The 17,721-nt window shown below is 33.1% G+C and overlaps 1 protein-coding gene across 1 annotated transcript in view; it reads right to left on the bottom strand.

The window, feature by feature from the left end:
- Positions 1–354: 354 nt before the first annotated feature.
- The window catches only part of LOC110019242 (histone acetyltransferase HAC1-like), a 28,897-nt gene continuing 11,530 nt past the window's right edge, over positions 355–17,721 (bottom strand). Inside the window, exons 8-16 of the mRNA XM_020716834.1 lie at positions 14,851–14,979; positions 14,439–14,639; positions 14,096–14,238; positions 13,467–13,758; positions 12,851–12,990; positions 8,019–8,097; positions 7,606–7,944; positions 1,003–1,220; positions 355–918 (exon numbers count right to left, since the gene is read on the bottom strand). Of these exons, the coding sequence (XP_020572493.1) occupies positions 822–918; positions 1,003–1,220; positions 7,606–7,944; positions 8,019–8,097; positions 12,851–12,990; positions 13,467–13,758; positions 14,096–14,238; positions 14,439–14,639; positions 14,851–14,979 (1,638 nt within the window). The 3' untranslated portion in view covers positions 355–821. The remainder of the gene's footprint in view (positions 919–1,002; positions 1,221–7,605; positions 7,945–8,018; positions 8,098–12,850; positions 12,991–13,466; positions 13,759–14,095; positions 14,239–14,438; positions 14,640–14,850; positions 14,980–17,721) is intronic.

Here is a 17,721-nt window from a genome sequence, read left to right as displayed (position 1 = left end):
TTTGGTTTGAATTAAAATAAGCAAAACAAGATATTAATACATAAAAATAAATAATTTTAAATAACTCATAAATATAAATAAATTTTAAATTCCACAGCATTAAATTAATAAATTATGTTGAATAAACGCTGTCATCAACCGGAGCACTTAATATGTAAAATAAACATTTGCATACATACCAACTCAATTCCAATGCATTTACATATCCAACACCCAAAATTTAATTTTTACATACCATCTAACTTGGGCATGAAAAAGTGCATTTCACTACCTAAAAATTCAAATATTGCAATTTTTGGTGATAAAAAAGCCTTCAGGCAACATAAATACAAAAAAGAAAAAAATCAAGGGTTAGATATGTAATAAAGCAAATGTCAGACACAGGCCTGTCATTCCAAGATCCATATGCAACAAAACAAAGGAGAAAATAACAACACTGGGAGTAAGATGTAAGAATCTGAAATTTAATGAAATTGAACAGAACAAACAGCAGAACTTTAACAAATATGACTGCTTTAGTCAATATATAAATGCAATCAGCTCCCAACCACTAACATGGTTTTCTACCAAGTTGGGCTCTTAGACTTATTGCTCAAACTATAAGAAGAATGGAAGGTTTGAGCCCCTGCTCATCAGTCATCTTTTCACCTATGGTAAGATCTTCACAGGCTTTTCATTACTTCATGAGGCAGGAACCAGCCTTAGAAACTAGGAATTTGGCGGCTATACAATTGCCTTATCTGCTCTCTTCCAGCACCTCAAAAGAACCAAATTTAATGGAGAAAAATTGCATGTACAAAGATTTTGTGATGACTTGATGATCAGGCATCAGTCATACAAACATCGGTTTCCGGCAGCGGTCTGATTTCCCGCTCCGAACACCTGACTCTAGTTAGTGCAAATGAGCCTTTCATATCTCTGTAAACAATGAAAACATGGTGTGGTTGGTTAGAAGCTGAGCAGAAGAGGAGCGTGCGAGCAGCATGTGGTGGAGGCACTTACTTGCAACGAGGGACGGCGCATTCCAGGTCACGGCAGTAAAGAGCGTGCGAAGAAATGAGAAGCCACATTTTTGCACAGAGTTTGCAGCCGCCTTGCTTTCGAATGATGCAGGTGACGCCGTGATGGAAGAGGACTTTGAGGCGATGGCAATGCGCGTAAGCGCAGGTACGAGTGCCACACTTGGAAGCATGGAGCAAGGCATCCATGAGAGTAAGCATCTGCAGCATGTGCAAATTAACTAAGCATTAGAGTTCTCCAACTGAAACATCCAAAAGCCCAAATACGCAAATCCACATTTGGTTTTCTCATAGTTGTAAACTAGGAAGTGTGTATGTTAAGATTATTAATATTTAGCAACCGAATTTGAAGACATCTAATTATATGATCTTTTCTAGATAATGAAATTTAAATAAAACAGATCTAAATTACATCATCTTTCTTATATTTGAATTATTCCTAATTTGTAATGTCATAATCTTAGTTATAGGGGGGATTATGAAGGATTTGGTGCGTTTTGAATTGTAACCGTAATTTGTCCGATTTTTCCTTTCTCCCCACCTGTTGATACTGGAATAATATCTCCCCATGGACGTACGCCAAACCACGTAAATAATATTGCTATCGGTTGTTTGTTTGTTTGTTGTGTCAATTTGTTTTCCTCATTTTTGTGCACAACAATTGGTATCAGAGAGTCGGATTGACAAATCCAATGACGCGTGGTTGCAAATCCATGAAGTCGTGAACGCAAGATAAAAAGATCGAAGCAAGTTGGGCTACGAGATCTAGTAGAGCCATGGATAACTGTAGACGTCAATTTATCAGGTGGTTATGCATCTCATCAAGATCGAGGCAACGAAATTTGACAACAAAGGAACTTTAACATTTGGCGAATCGAAGTGACGGATGCATTGTGCTCTTTGAATCTGAAGAAAATTATTGATAGCAATGAATCTCCTTGAAATATGTCAGAAAGAGATTAATTGAATATGAACCAAAATGCTTGTGATGACCCGAAACTGCTTATCTCAGAAAATCAAATATAGAGTGACGATAAAGACTTCTGCTGAAAAATTGAAGAGGATGTTACAAAACAAATATCTCACAAAAAGCGTGAAGAATTGTTTCCATATAAGCGTCAACTTTACAGGTTTCAGATGAGACATGAGGTAACAATTGATGAGCACTTAAATGATTTTACAAACTTTTTGACGGATCTGTTAAACCTGAATTAAAAGATTGCAGATGAAGACCCACTTCTTCTATTAATGAGTATATAAATTTCACAATGAAAATCATTCATGAGAAGAGGTATTAAATTATGGTAAAGTGACTATAACACCATTGAACCATGATTTTGGTCGGAAGGGATAAGGAGTCCTCAAAGATGGAGTCGGTTGAGGCACTTAAACTCCAATGTGAGAGATCTAAGAAGAAGAATAAAAATTGAGTTTTTCACATTATTTAGCACAACAATTAGTATCATAGACGGATTGAAAATTCCAACGACCGACGCCTGTGGTTCCTTGTGAAGTCATGAACGCAAAACAAAAAGATCGAAGCAAATTGGGCTATGAGAATTGGAGCCATGGATAAAAGCAGATGTTGATTCATTAGGTGCTTATGTATCTCTTCAAGATCAAGGCGACGAAATTTGACGACAAGAGAAACTTTCGCATGTGGCAAAGCGACGTAATGAATGCGTTGTGCACTTTGAATCTAAGAAATTTATTGATAGTGATGAATGTCCTAGAGAGATTTCAGAAAGAGAATGATTAAAGATGAACCTAAATGTTTGTGACATGATCTAAAATTGTTTATCTCAGAAAATCAAATATGGTATGATGGTGGAGACTTCTGCTAGAAAATTGAAGATGATGTTGGTGTAAAAAATCGTCTCTATATGAAGTATTAACTTTATAGGTTTCAGACGAGATGTGAGATGGCTTGAGCACTTGAATGATTTACAAAATTTTTGACAAATCTATAAAACCTGAACATGAGATTGAAGATGAAGACAATATACTTCTATTAAATTCGCTCCCGGATGAGTTAGAAATTTCATGATGACACTCACTCATGAGAAGAGACCTTCAATTATGGTAAGGTGACTAAGACTGTTGAACCATGAGTTTAGTGGAAAGGACAACAAGTCATCAAAGGAGTTGGCTGAGATACTTACGCTCAAATATGACAAATATAAAAAAAAGAAAATTGGACAAAGAAAAGTGACAGTAACGAAACTTCCCAAAAGCGAGACAAGTTTCGTGGGCACCGTCTTAGAAAAAATCTGCGTGTTTTTTGTTTAGAGATTGATCATTGAAAAAACAATTGTCCAAGGTTAAAAAAAAAAGAAGTTTTCTCTGAGACTAAATTCAATCTTATTGTGGAAAGGAGTGATGATACGAATTCAAATAAATTGTTTCTCATAGTTTGTATACATACAATTGATCCTAAACTCTAAAAACAGGTGATTTCTATTATGTTTTCCCCCTCGCGTGGTTTTGTACGTACAAGAAGTTAGATAGCAGTGCAGTGACCATGGTTTTGTACGTACAAGAAGTTAGATAGTAGTGCAGTGACCATGAACAATAATCAAGCTTGTCATACTATTGGTATAAGCAACATTTTTACCATAATGCATGATAGTGCTATGAGGTACCTGACTGATGTTAGAAAAGTTTTGGATATCAGAAAGAATGTGCTATTAGTTGAGGCCTTAGAAATCAAGGGCTATAAAATAGTTGTTAAGACAAAAGTTCTGAAGATATATTTTGGAGCACTGATTTTTATGAATGGAGTTCTCCATAACAATCTCTATGATCTTCAGGGTAGCACAGTGCTAAAAAGTCTGTTGTTATTGAAAATTCTTCTAATGCCATTATATTATGGTATATGCAGGTCATGCTGGAGATGTTTCACTTCAGACTTTGGTGAAACAATGATTGATTAAAATAGTGAGCATTAACAAGTTTGATTTCTATGAATCTTATGTATTTGACAAGAAGATGTGGGTATCCTTTGGTACTCTTATCCACATTACAAACGGTATTCTAAAGTATATTCACAGAGATATTTGAGGCCCGATGAAGACAGCATTATTCGGCAGGCAAAGATATTTTAGCTCTTTTATCGATGATTATTTCAGACATGTTTGGGTGTACACCACGAAACGCAAGAGCGATGTACTAGAGCTTTTTAAAATTTGAAAGAAGTGAATTGAGACTGTCTTGTACTAGTAAAAAGATATGATGTATCAGATCATACAATAAGGCAAATGCATGTCGATTGCGGTCTTACAAGAGTGCCAAAGAACTGAGATAAAACATCACTTCATTGTTTGAGAAACACTGCAACAGAACGGGGTGGCGGAGACGATGAATTAGACTTTGGCGGAAAAAATTTAGTACATGTTGTCCAATGTTGGGTTTGATATACTCTATTAGGCCAAAGCCATAGCCATAGGCCATAAATCTCACATGGTGAACTATTTGTCTTCTGCAATCATTGGAAAGAAAACTCCAAAGGAGATGTCGTCGGGGCATCATGCTAGAAATTATGAGCATATGAGAGTATTTAGGTGTTCAGCAGACTACCACGTGAAAAATGATAAGCTAAAACCACAAGCAAAGAATGTGATCTTCATTTGTTCAGGCTTGAAGTAAAGGGAACTTTACGATACGAAAGAGAAGAATATTGTCATAAGTAGGAATATTATATTTGAGGTGAACTTGCTGAAACCTCAGGAATCAAAATAGGTAGAGTTCTATTGGGACCACAAATATATAGTACAATTTAGAATATAATGAAACCCCATTTGTTCCACAAAATTCGTCCACTCTTACTCAGGAGGAGGTGGAAAGAGATTTAAGGCTAAGATCCCTAATCAAGAATCTAATACTATGAGCAAAACCAAGCGCCATAATATCTCAAAACCAACTTGGATAAGGATCACATTACATTTACACTTTCAGCCATGGAGACTAAAATTCTGTCACTACAATCAATCAATGGAGAGCACAGATGGTGATCATTTAAGAGGGATAGAGTCTCTCGATAAAATGCTACCTAGAGGCTACTGAAGCTTTCTCCAAGATGGAAAGTCAATGGGTGCAAAAGAGTGTATGGAAAAAGGAAGGATCTCATGGAGCTGGTGTATGGTACAAGACAAGATTAGTGACAAAAGACTTTGTTTGAAAAGAATTAACTATGATGAGGTTTTCTCCTCGGTGGTCAACTATTCCTTGATCGGTGCTTTCTTAGCACTTATAGCACAGTACAATCTGATTTTAAAGCAGCTTGATGTGAAAACTGCGTTCCTCCATAAGAAATTGTAAGAGAAAATTTATACGTTGCAGTCGCCAGAATATGGAATATCAAAAGTCCTAGTTTGCAGATTAGACAAATCTTTATACGGTTTGAAACAATCAACGCGATAATAATATAAGAAGTTTGATCAGTTCATAATATGACAAGAGTGCACAATAAACCATAACGATCATTATGAATATTTTACAAAGTTGATCAATGGTGAGTTGATCTATTTTTTTAATATGCTGACGACATGTTGATTGCACATGTCAGCCAAATTGAGATTGATAAGATAAAACAGTTGTCCAAATTTTGAGATGGAGTTATGTGAAGATCACAAAATTCATTGCATGAAAATTTCAGGGACAATATAGTTATAATGGTTTGACTCATGCAATGAGCATATGGTCGGAATGTGCTTAAACAGTTAGGGTAGATGACTCGAGCAAGACAGTGAGTCTACCTAATGCATCTCACTTTCAGTTAAATTCATATTAATGTACTAAAGATGAATAGGAGTGAAATTATATGTGATTGGTTCCTTATACTAGTACAATAGGCAACCTGATATATGTTATGATTTGTATTAAACCAGACATTGCATAAGCGGCTGGTATTATGAGCAAGTTCATGTATGATCTAGGAATGAATAATTGACAGGATGTGAAGAGTATTCTAAGGTATTTGATGAGTATAGCTGATGTCGGCTTGGTGCATGAAAGGCGGTCATCTATTATTATTTTATATGTAGGCTACACTAATTCAGACTATGAATGTGATATAAATAGGCACAATTCTACAACGAATTATTTACTTACATTAATAAGAGGTTTAGTCAGTTATTGATTTATGTGTAGGCCATACTGATTCAGACTATGCAAGTGATATGGATAGGTGTAAGTCTATGGCTGGCTATTTATTCACATTAGCAAGAGGTCTGGTTAGTTAGAATTCGATTCTTTAGTCTATTGTTGTTTTGTTTACGACGGAAACCAAGTACATGATCGTCACAGAGGTGATAAAAGAAGCGATATGGATGTAGAGTCTATTAGATGACTTTAAAATTGATCAAGATTCTTTGAAATTGCTCTATGATAGTTAGAGTGCGATATTTTTTGCCGCAAATCTAGTTCATCATGCTCATACCAAACACATTGATGTAAGGTACCATTTTGTTTGGGGCTTGATTGGTGATGATAATATTCTGTTAAAGATAAATACAAAGAAAAATCTAACATACATAATCACAAAGGTACTACCAAACCAGAAGTTCACTTACTGTAGAAGTTTGGCGAGCATTTGAGCACAAAATTATTGCTCAATTGAGCATTCTGAAAAACTACGAGAGCAACCAGATGCAGTTGTTGTATTAGAACTCATTTTTGGTAATCTCCAACTTATTTAGAAGTGCAAGATGAGGTGGAGATTGTTATATAAAGTGGTAAATATAATATTAAGAAGTGTGTATATTAGAAAAATTATTATGAGGTAAACTAATTTAAGAAAATTTAATTAAATGATCTTTTGTATATTATGAAACCTAATTAGATAAGACTTAAATTACATGAACTTTCCTATATTTGAATTATTCCTAATTTATATGTCATAATCCCCTTTTATTTCTAGGAAGAATTATAGATGACTTGGTGTGTATTAAGTTGTAACCCTAATTCGGTCGACTTTTCCATTTTCCCCAACCTCTCCTCGTGGACGTAAGTGAATTTGCGTCGAACTACGTAAATAGCATTGTGTTTGGTTGTTTGTTGTGTCAATTTGTTTTCCGCATTATTTTGCAAAATTGTTTCTTCACTGAAAATGAACAACATAAACTTCAATAACTTTACAGCTTCATTACTAATATCAGTTTGAAGTAAAGTGACAAAATAATCATCTAAATATTTACATGGGACCATTTTAGTCCCAAAATATATAAAAGTGCCTAAATAGTACTCTAACTATTTAAAATGAAAATATGACACTCAATAGGACACAATGGAGAAAAATGATTCATGTAGCCGACCCCACTTGGTGGGATAAAGAATTGTTGTTGTTCTTCTTCTTCTTTAATATGGGCTGAAATAATCCCCATGAAGGATTATATTAACACCCATGAAGGATTATATTAGCACCCATTAAAAGAATATGAGAACTAAATTGATAATCTTTATATTTTGGGACTAAATGGCTCCTTACAAAAGGTCAAAGAACTATTTTGACAGGATGTCACAAATCAACTAAGTTCAGCATACCATAACAACTAAATGAATAAATATTTATACGATAGAAAGATGATACCTCTGGGCTTTGCATTCGAGTGTTCGGACACAATTTAGGTTGACCATTACATTCTTCATGATAATCTGAATCAAATTGGCAATTAGGGGATGAGGACGAGGAAAGCATGCCCTGAGCATTATCCATTCCAACATTGTGTGAGGATTCAGAAAAAGGTGGTGCTGGATTGTGTAAATTATAAAGGATCATCATTGTTGAATGTTTGGCCCGGCGAAGAGTGTCAAATTGGTAGTGGTTACCCTCACAAAAATTTAAAAATTCTAGTCTAGTGGTTAAAATTTCGCACTGTCTTGTTTCATCCTCATCATAAGTATCTTGGGGTACGCCTTCTAGTTCAACCTGAAAAGTTCATGGAAGGATCAGCTTAAAAGCCATTAGAAGTGCTTAACAAATAGGGCATGTGAGAACCTCACCTTGTGAAAGGAATGCTTATCCCTTGCATTGATTGGATGTCTATCTGTATGCTGAAGTTTGCCCTCGAAACTATGACACCTGAGTGATTAATGGAGAGAAAATACATAAGATTTGCATAAAAGGGCATGTAACTACTAATAATGGAAACAAAATAAAAGACTAGTAGAAAGAAAATAGTTTGGATGTCAAAAAAACTTCAATAGTATGAAAATTTTAGCTTGACTGCGTTCATTGGATGCTTCGCCATGTACATCAACAAGCATACAAACTTTCATAATCACCTTGGAAGTTGTTTGTAAATTTTATCTTCAAGTGAAAATAAAATAAAATAAAAACTGGCGAGTAGTGCTTGGAAACAAGATAAATAAAAGAAATGGCAAGCGTCTGGCCAAGAAGTGCATGGACAGGTAGGAAAAATTAGATGAAGACGAATATTTGGTCCAACCTAAATAATTCAAACAATTACAGAATTATAACTATGCACACACACATAAACGTGTGAGCACACATAAATAATTGTAACTCCTATGAAAGAAAATAAATAATCCCACCTTGAAGTAAAAGGAGGTACTGAGAATTCAACTTATCCCTTTGAAACTTTTGCCTTAATTACTTCACGATCATATTCCCGCCTTGATAAAAAATAAAATAAATAAAAACACTTAACACCCAATAATGCTACATTTCTATTTCACACTTGGTAATTGTTGGAATTGGTATTGCCAAACTCACCACATTGTTAACCCTTCGTAATAATCTTCATATTCTCAATTTATCTAGTAATTTATTGTCCATTAGAAAAAATACTGCTCGATATAAATGTCAGATTAGTTTATATTCTTGTGAGTTTCAGGATTGACTGCTAAAATGATGAATGACAGTGCTAAAAAAAAAATGGACTCTATTATGTTGATGAAGTACTTGACTTGAGTAAACAATGTCAAAATATTGATTTAAATTTTGTTCTTGTTTCCAAAGACAATGATATTATGTTATGACATTTTAGGTTATGTCATCTCAATTTTCAATATTTAAAATGCATGTTTCCAAATTTATTTAAAATAAAAGTTGTTTTTGTTTTAGTGTGAAGTCTGGCAACTCGGTAAATAACGTTTCTCCTCAAATCTAAAAACCAACTATATCATTTACTCTGATTTATAATGATATATGATTTCCTTATAAAAATCTTACATATTCTGAAAAAGCTATTTTGTGAATTTGATTGATGATTACGCTAGGTAAAGTTAAGTTTATTTAATAAAAGAAAATTATGAAGTGAAAATAATTTTAAAAAATTTTTACACCATGATATAAAACCAATTTCAAAGAATGATTCAAATATTACAGAGTGATAAAACTTAAAGACTATTTCAAAAATATTTTGGGCCAATTTTTTTAAAAAAGAATAGTTTTCATCAAAGCACTTATGTTGACACTCCACAATAAAATTGTGGTTGAAAGAAAAAACAAACACTTATTGAAAGTAGTCAGGGGAATGTTATCTTTAAGGTAAAATCATTCTTACTGTTACATTCCTCATAAATAGAACGTCCAATAAAATTTTAACATTTGAAATACCTTTTGATGTTTTTCACAAAATATACCCAATGATTTAGCTCTCATCTTCTTTACCACTAAAGATATTTAGGTGTACTACTTTCATTTAAATTCATAATTTAATCAAGAAAAACTTGAAGCTTGAACCAAAAATACGTGTTTGTTAGTTATGCTTCTAGCCAAAAAGAGTATAACTATTTCGATCCCAATTCTAAGAAAATGTATCACCGTGGTTGTCAACTTTTTTAAATTATAATATTTTTTCACTTCATCCTCGAAGGGGACAAAACAATGATTCAACTACTATTTTTCAATGTCTTTTTCAAAAAGAAGACTGACAAAATAATATCTCCCCAATAGTGAGTGTTCAACTGGAAAATTCAAGCTATATTATATCAAGAGAAAGATGGTCGAGTTCTTTAGATATTAAAGATAATTCATGCCATTCTACAATGTCAACTCATAATTCTAGCAAAAAAGAAACAGGGGAAAGAACTACGACATTAGTATCATTTAAAATTATTTTACTTGCGACAAAAGACAACTCAAAAGAAAGGGCCTATAAATCATTTGCAAAGCCCAAAATCCATGAACCCTCCAAGTTATGTTACCGTTGATCTTTTACCCAGTGTTCAGGCCATTTCATTTTTGAGTTTTGAGTCTTCTAGTTCTAAACTTGATCTTAGTTCTATTCTTAAGTTTAATGAGTCCAGTCTTCCCATTGTTGATTATAAGGGAATAAGTTCTGCACCAAATATCCATTATCCCATTATGTGTCATATGAAAATCTCACTCCTTTTTTATACTTTTACCTCACAATTGCCTTGTATGGAGATTTCCAATATTGTGCATAATGCCTTGAAAATTCCTAAGGGGAAGAAGTTGTCTTAGAAGAAATGAACGCTCTTGAAAAACATATCATGTGGGAAGCATGGGAAGACAACTATCAGGTGCAAATGGGTGTTTACAGTCAAGTGTAATTTTCATAGTTCTTTAAAATGGTACAATGCACGACTAGTTGTTATGGGATTCCCTCAGACCTATGACATTGATTAGAGACATTTCATCTACTCACAAAACTAAATTGTATAACAATTCTTCTATCACTTGCAGCTAATCATGACAGACCCCTATAACAGTTAAATATAAAAATGTCTTTCTTAATGGGTGGCTTAGAAGAAGTGTATATGGATGAGCCTTTAAGATTTAGTGAGAAATGTGGCATAAAAGTGTGTAAAATAAGACAAATCTTATACGGGTTAAAGCATTCACAGAGAGTGTGGTTAGCAAAGTTTGTAATGTTTGTCAAAGTTCAGGGATATACTCAAGGGTAAAGAGATCATACAATATTTTTTAAACATTCAAAGATGACAATATAGCTATGCTCACCATGTATGTGGATGATATAATTCTCACATGAGATGAACTATATGAGATGAATCGTTTGAAGAATTCCCTATCATCTGTTTTTGAGACCAAAGACTTAGGACCTTTGAGATATTTTCTAAGCATGGATGTTGCTAGATCGAAGAAAGTAATTGTTTTTTCCCAAAAGAAGTATGTTCTTGATCTATTAAAGGAAACTGGGATGAGTGGGTGTAAACTTGAAGACACTTCAATTGAACCCAATCACAAATTGGGAGATGGGAAAAAAGGTAACCCAATGAATACAATTCAGTATCAAATTTGGTAGAAAATTTGCTATACTTAGCATATACACTACCGGATATCGCCTTTGTTATGAGTATAGTAAGTCAATTTATGCATTCACCCTATGAGAAACAACTTGAAGCACTTAATTGGATTCTTAGATACCTAAAAGGACCAGACAAGCACTTACTCTTTCAAAAGACCACACAACAAAATATAGAGGTGTACACTAATGCACATTGGGTGTGCTCAGTTATTAATAGGAGATTGACTTTCGGATATTATACCTATATTTTGGTAAATTTGGTTAAATGATAAAGAAACAGAATGTGGTTGCAAGTAGTGTCGATGCAGAATATTAGGTCGTAGATAATTGAGTATATAAGATGTTATGATTGAAGAGAATTCTTAAAGAATTATGGACCATGATAAACATTCCAATGAAGTTACCCAGTGACAATAAAACAACCACATGCATTGTAAAAAATCCAGTGTAGCGTGATCAAACAAAGCATGTGTAGATTGACAAGCACTTCATAAAAGGAAAATTAGATTATGGAACAATTTGCATGATGTTATTCCTATTACTCAACACATAGTAAATATCTTCACCAAAAAAAATTTCAACCCTAGTTTTAAGCTACTTGTAAGCAAGTTCGGCATGATATATTTAAATATGCTTCAACTTGAGGGAGAGTTGAAATTTTAAGTAATTTTACTATTAGTGTCTTCCCTTTTTTTTGTATTTCCTACTTCTGAAATTTGTTAGTTTTCTATTTTTTCGAATGGAGAATTCGTGGCTTTCTAGTAGACTCCTCCCGCTATCGACGTTGTAAACGTCTCTTATGAAATTGAAGAGGAATAGTTATTCTTACTACCAAAACACACACATCAGTTTCTAGTGATCCTCCTTATGTGAAACAGTTAAAGCCTAATAATGATTTGATAAAAAAAATATGTATACAACAAGGATAAGGAATTGAACATGTAGGAATTAACTCTAATTCAGTTGAGTTCTCTACATAAATAGTAGTGGAAAACTAGGTACTGCCCATGTAAAAAACTCCACAAGAGTAGCACTATAACTGTCTACATGAGCAACAATATAATGGTCCACGCAAATAGTAATTGGAAAAACAAATATACTAAATCAAATTTAACAATAATCAAATCATATAAAACTCAAAGTGATAACCATAAATATAAAAAAGATTAAGCTAACACGACCCAATAGAATAAAAAGTTACAACTGCAACCACGTATTGGACAAGAATATAAAACCAAAACCAACCACCCAAAGCCAAAGAATTAAGCCAATAATCACCATGCATTTCAAGTTGCTAAAATAGGAACTAAAATGAATGCTATAAGAAAAACAAACTGAAACCATACTGTTTAGTGGGATACTTTCTATGAGATAGATAAGTGTGATTGTAGAATTTATAATTATATAATTTGTCATGTGCAACCATGCAAACTATATCTCAATAGTAAAATTTTCTGTATCAATAATAGCTATGTTTATATTTATATATGAAAAAAAATCACATATCAATAAATCCAAAATAAACTTTGAATTTAAATAGCAAAAAAAGAAGCTTCAACATAAATACAGAATACAAACCTTCCACAGAGTTGAAAGTTCTTACACATGTTGCAAACCCAACACCCTCCAGATATAATAGGTTGGCAACAATGCCCACATGTATGATGCAGAAAAAGGATAATAAAATCTTCCTTCATCGGTCGAATAGTACTTCCAAGCTGTTGAAGTGAAAAAAATGGCAGGTTTAAGGGAAAAAAAAAAGATAATATAAAAAGAACATCAGTTAAGACAATAAATTTAAATTTAAGAAAATCGCATGCCAGAAATTACCAAATTGAGCATTAACTAGAACAACAAATAGGCAATGTTGCAGCTACCAATAAAAACTGCCTATCTATAAAAAAAAACTTGAAGTCATTTAAGATGGAGAATAGGGACTTACATATGATAAATTTTAAAAAATACTGATAATTAATGTCATTGGACCAAAAATAAAGAAAAGGTATTCTAAATAACGGAAGAGATATTTCAAGCATGTAATCTATAAATCTTCAAATTAATAATAATAACTATTAGCAGGAAAGCAGCTATTTGTTTTGGACAGCAATCTTAAAAATCATGGTGACATGTTTTGAGCAAAAGCACAAGCAGACATAATAGAAGAATAAAAAAACAAATGATAATACTTTAATACATTGTTCATTAGCAGCACGTCCTTTTCATTTTCTATCGAAGAAGCATCGCGTTTAGCTGCCCTTAATGCTCTTTCAATAGCTGCCTTGGCCTTCTTTTGAGGCCTCTTTTCATTGTAACTCTGGATTAAATTCTCTGCCTCTCCCGGCCAGTAATCTCTATCGAAGTAAGGCAAGCGAGCTGCTGTTATATTGACTATGGATTCTCTTGTCTGTACAAAGAAATGGTCATAAAGATTAGTGTTCTCCATGACAATCTTTCCCTTTGAAGCCTTCCTTATCATTTTCTGGTACCTGTTGAACCGTTTTAATGAAAAAAACAAAATTCAAGATCTCAAAAATACGAGAAGTAAACCGGAGCACATACACCAAAAGGGCATTCACATACATACCACACAATTCTTATGTATTTACAAATATTCATATTCACATGCATGGAATTCAAATCTTTAATATCAAATAAAAAATACAACTTTTACTTGCTTTTTAAAAGTGAAATACACCTTTTCATTCATAGGTTTATGAAACCAAACTGTTTAAATGTAAATACAAAAATTTAGGTGTTATATATGTAAATACATAATAATTGTGGTATGTATGAAAATTTCCCCGATACAAAATGACAACATACCACTCTCGCAGTTTGTCAGATTTTGGAATCTTTTGACTCATAGGATGACAATACAAAATGTAATTATCATCCTTCGAAGGTGGGCAAGCCCATATGTAGCAGCTTGTAAAACCTCTTCTCTTACAATAATCAAGATACCCTATCTAGCAAATGAAAAAAGAAGCAAGTTGTTATATCCAGTTCAATCTGTCTTTGCATGGAACTTTAGAAGAGAAACCAGAGTAATTTTAATAGTTAGGAACAATCCAAATTAAAGAGTCGTTACATCTAAATCTTGCAGTTATGCATAATATGCAGAAAAAAGTGTACTACAAAAAGTAAAAGAAAAAAAAAATAATCATACCAAGAGTTCATGATAAACAAAAGTCCGCAGAGCTTCCCCTGACACAGCCCTTACTTCAGGCCTGAAGTATTTGACTGAGTCGATATATGAGATACAGACATGTCTTCTATTTGGTTCTGAGCACTCTGAACCATATTCTTGGACATACATGGCAAAAAGGAGTACATCAGCACCTTCAATCACCTGAAACAACATGACTGCCTGAAGCAGTTTGTATGAAGTTAATTGAGTTGTCATAGCAAGTCACAGTCAAAAGAAAATGAAGCAATCTTTTGGTAAGTTGAATTGATCGAGTATAAGAATTAGTTTTTTTTAACTTAAACCCTTCCCTATACATAGGCGCACTCTGAAATTTTAATTGAAACGTACTTAACAATGAAAACCATTAAATGTAACTTTAGTAAATTTGTACCTTTGATTTGTAAGCAAATTCAACGGGATAGTTATCTTCTTTAAAGATCTCACGAAAACATTGTTTTACTTCAAATTTTGTGTCAACTGATGATACTAATCTCACGACGAGATCTTCAGCGGTGGGAACCTAGAAAATCAAAGGAGTAGAGTTAATACAATCATGCATCATGATCATGACCAAATATAAAAAAATTGAAGAAAATAAAACCTAATACCATAAGCTATACAGGTTTATTAAATAATAAAAAAGAATGATGTGTAAGATGTGTCTTAAAATCAATTAGCAAGCAGCATAAGTAAACATCAGTCTCAATTTAAAACAATAAGAAAATGTCCCTTTTTAACGTAGCACATAATTATCACGCACTAGTGTGACTTGCAAAGCAAGTTCATCATGGCCTTTGACTAAATCCTAATACAATCATAAGAACCTTTTTGTTTATCTGCTAAACCAAACTTACATCACCAAACATCTGATCCAATTCACCAAGGACTAGAGTCTAGCACTAATGTATCGAATTAATGTTTAGGAGATTCTTGGATAAGGCCTTCTGTCAAAACTTGAGAAAGGTGAACTTGATGTTGAAGGAAAAGAGAGTGTTCCTTGTAAAAGGAATCTTTAAAAGAAATTAGGAACAGTAGAGGTAGCGATAAGGTTGGCTAGCAAGAATAAAACAAAGGCAATGTAATCACCCAAGAGTAATTGCTGGTATTTTCTTTTGTTTGTGTGGTTTAGTTAAGAACCAGCAAGTACCAAAAAAAGAAGCAAGAGTAAGACTTGATAGAGATAATCACCCAGCCTCTAAGGAGCTCCCTGTCGACATTGTCTCCCAACATTGATCTTAAATCCCTTGGGTTTCTTATAATGTTGGTTTCATTAACGTACTCCTTGTTTATATTGCCCTCCGCCCTGACCTTGATTGCTTCTCCTTCTTGATTTCCTCTAGATGCTATTTCTTTTCATCCTTGATGCACTACAATTGCAGAGAAGAGAGGAAGAAAATGAGAGGAGAGAGAGAGAGACGAAAGAGGCACTTTGCTATGGAAAAATATAGGGGGTCTATAGTTTTTCATGCCAATGGACGATGAAAAATAGTACAAATTCAAGTGGTATTTATAGAATTAAATAAAAAATTTTCCTAAAAATAAGAAAGAGGGCCAAATCCCCCATTCCTTAAAACCTCTATGAAATAAGCCCTCATGATACTTTCTCCTAATTGTGTAAGGAACTCCTTTAATACCCTTCCAGGTTTAGAAAACACTACCTTGTTGAGAAAGAAACTAGGAATTTTGAATTTAGCACCTGTATTCCCTGCTCATGTAATTTATAGCCTACCACTATGTTAGCTTCCATGTAGAATGATCTCATCCTGCATGTCTAAACCTTGCCAAGCCTAAACCCATGCACCTTTGAGCTAAACTTAGAGCTTGATAAGTGGATGATAGGAGCTTCCTGATCATGGCTCCACCTTTGCTACTACAATAGATAATGATGAGGACTCCTTTTCACCATATTACTTGCTCTGCCACCTTTCTTCAATTTACTACTACGAATAATTATAGATGAGAATACATTTTCATCTTGTTACTTGCTCTAACACCTTTCTAGCTTTGTTTTGTCCCTTTTTAAAAAACTTGTTAAGCCACCTTGACTCCCCTTTAGTGGTAGTGATCATTCTACAGTGCTTTATTCTTAGAGTAGCCTTTGCTATTTTACATGACTTCCATAGAAGTTATAATTCTTTTTTACTCGACATGATCATGATCATGATCATCATCGAGAAAAAGCTCAAAAAGTTTAAGGCTTGGCATTTATTATAGAATATATACTCAAATAAAAAAAAGGATGTAATCAATGTACATTATCACCAATCTTCAATATGATCTGCCTTCTCCTTTTGCCTTCCTTAACCAAAGGCAGACTACATCTCTTTGCATGATGACAAGTGTTAAATGCTTGTTTGTCTAGCCTTGTACCTTCCTTCAGAAATCTTCAAGCTCTCATATCTACTTTTTATTTGATCTTTCTGATATATTTCAAGAGGCTTTTCCTTATATGCTTTTTTAGTCAGATAAACAAATAATTCCAAGTGAAATGGATATTGAGGCGAGAATCCAAGATACAATCTCAAATCCAAAACTTATACCATAAAAACTAAAAGTTACAATGCTTATGCTTGGTCCTTTGGTGACCTATGAGCTACTAAGTTATACAATCAAATCTAGAGTGCTTAGGGGTATTTGGTTGCATGTAGGATTTAGTTTAAATAGGACTTTGTAAATCCTGTAAAATTATATTTATGACATCATGAAGGCCTTGTTTGGTCGCAAACAGAATTTTGTTTAAATAGGATCTAGCAAGTCATGTGAATCCAGATACATAAAATTTATGAGTTAAATCCTGAAAAACAGTTTGGTACGTTAATAAGTAAATCCTAATAAATCTGGAGAAATAATTTTGCAATTTTAGTAGGATTTAATGGAATTTATTTGGTTAAAAGTCCTAGAAGCATGTTCTTGCCAAAAATATAAATCCTGAATTTCATAGTCATGCCTTCAGAAACCACTACATGATTTTCAAATGATTATTGCAGTTAAAATATTAATATTGAATACTAATATAATAATTATTAAAACTAGTTAAGCTTAATTCAAATTTTTATGTCAAATTACACTCATCAATAATTAAATATTTATTGAACTAATTCATCATTAATAATAATTTTATTAAATTATTTATATTAAATAATAATTTTACATTCATTAATTAATAGTTAATTAGCTATTTATTAAACTAAGTAATAATTATTAAAATTTATTAAAATGATTACATTTAATATGTAACTTTTTTATCAATTAATAATTAAAT

The sequence above is a fragment of the Phalaenopsis equestris genome, unplaced genomic scaffold, assembly GCF_001263595.1.
Source record: "Phalaenopsis equestris unplaced genomic scaffold, ASM126359v1 Scaffold000054, whole genome shotgun sequence".
Taxonomy (NCBI): Eukaryota; Viridiplantae; Streptophyta; class Magnoliopsida; order Asparagales; family Orchidaceae; genus Phalaenopsis; species Phalaenopsis equestris.
This window is presented reverse-complemented; position numbering and strand designations above follow the sequence as displayed.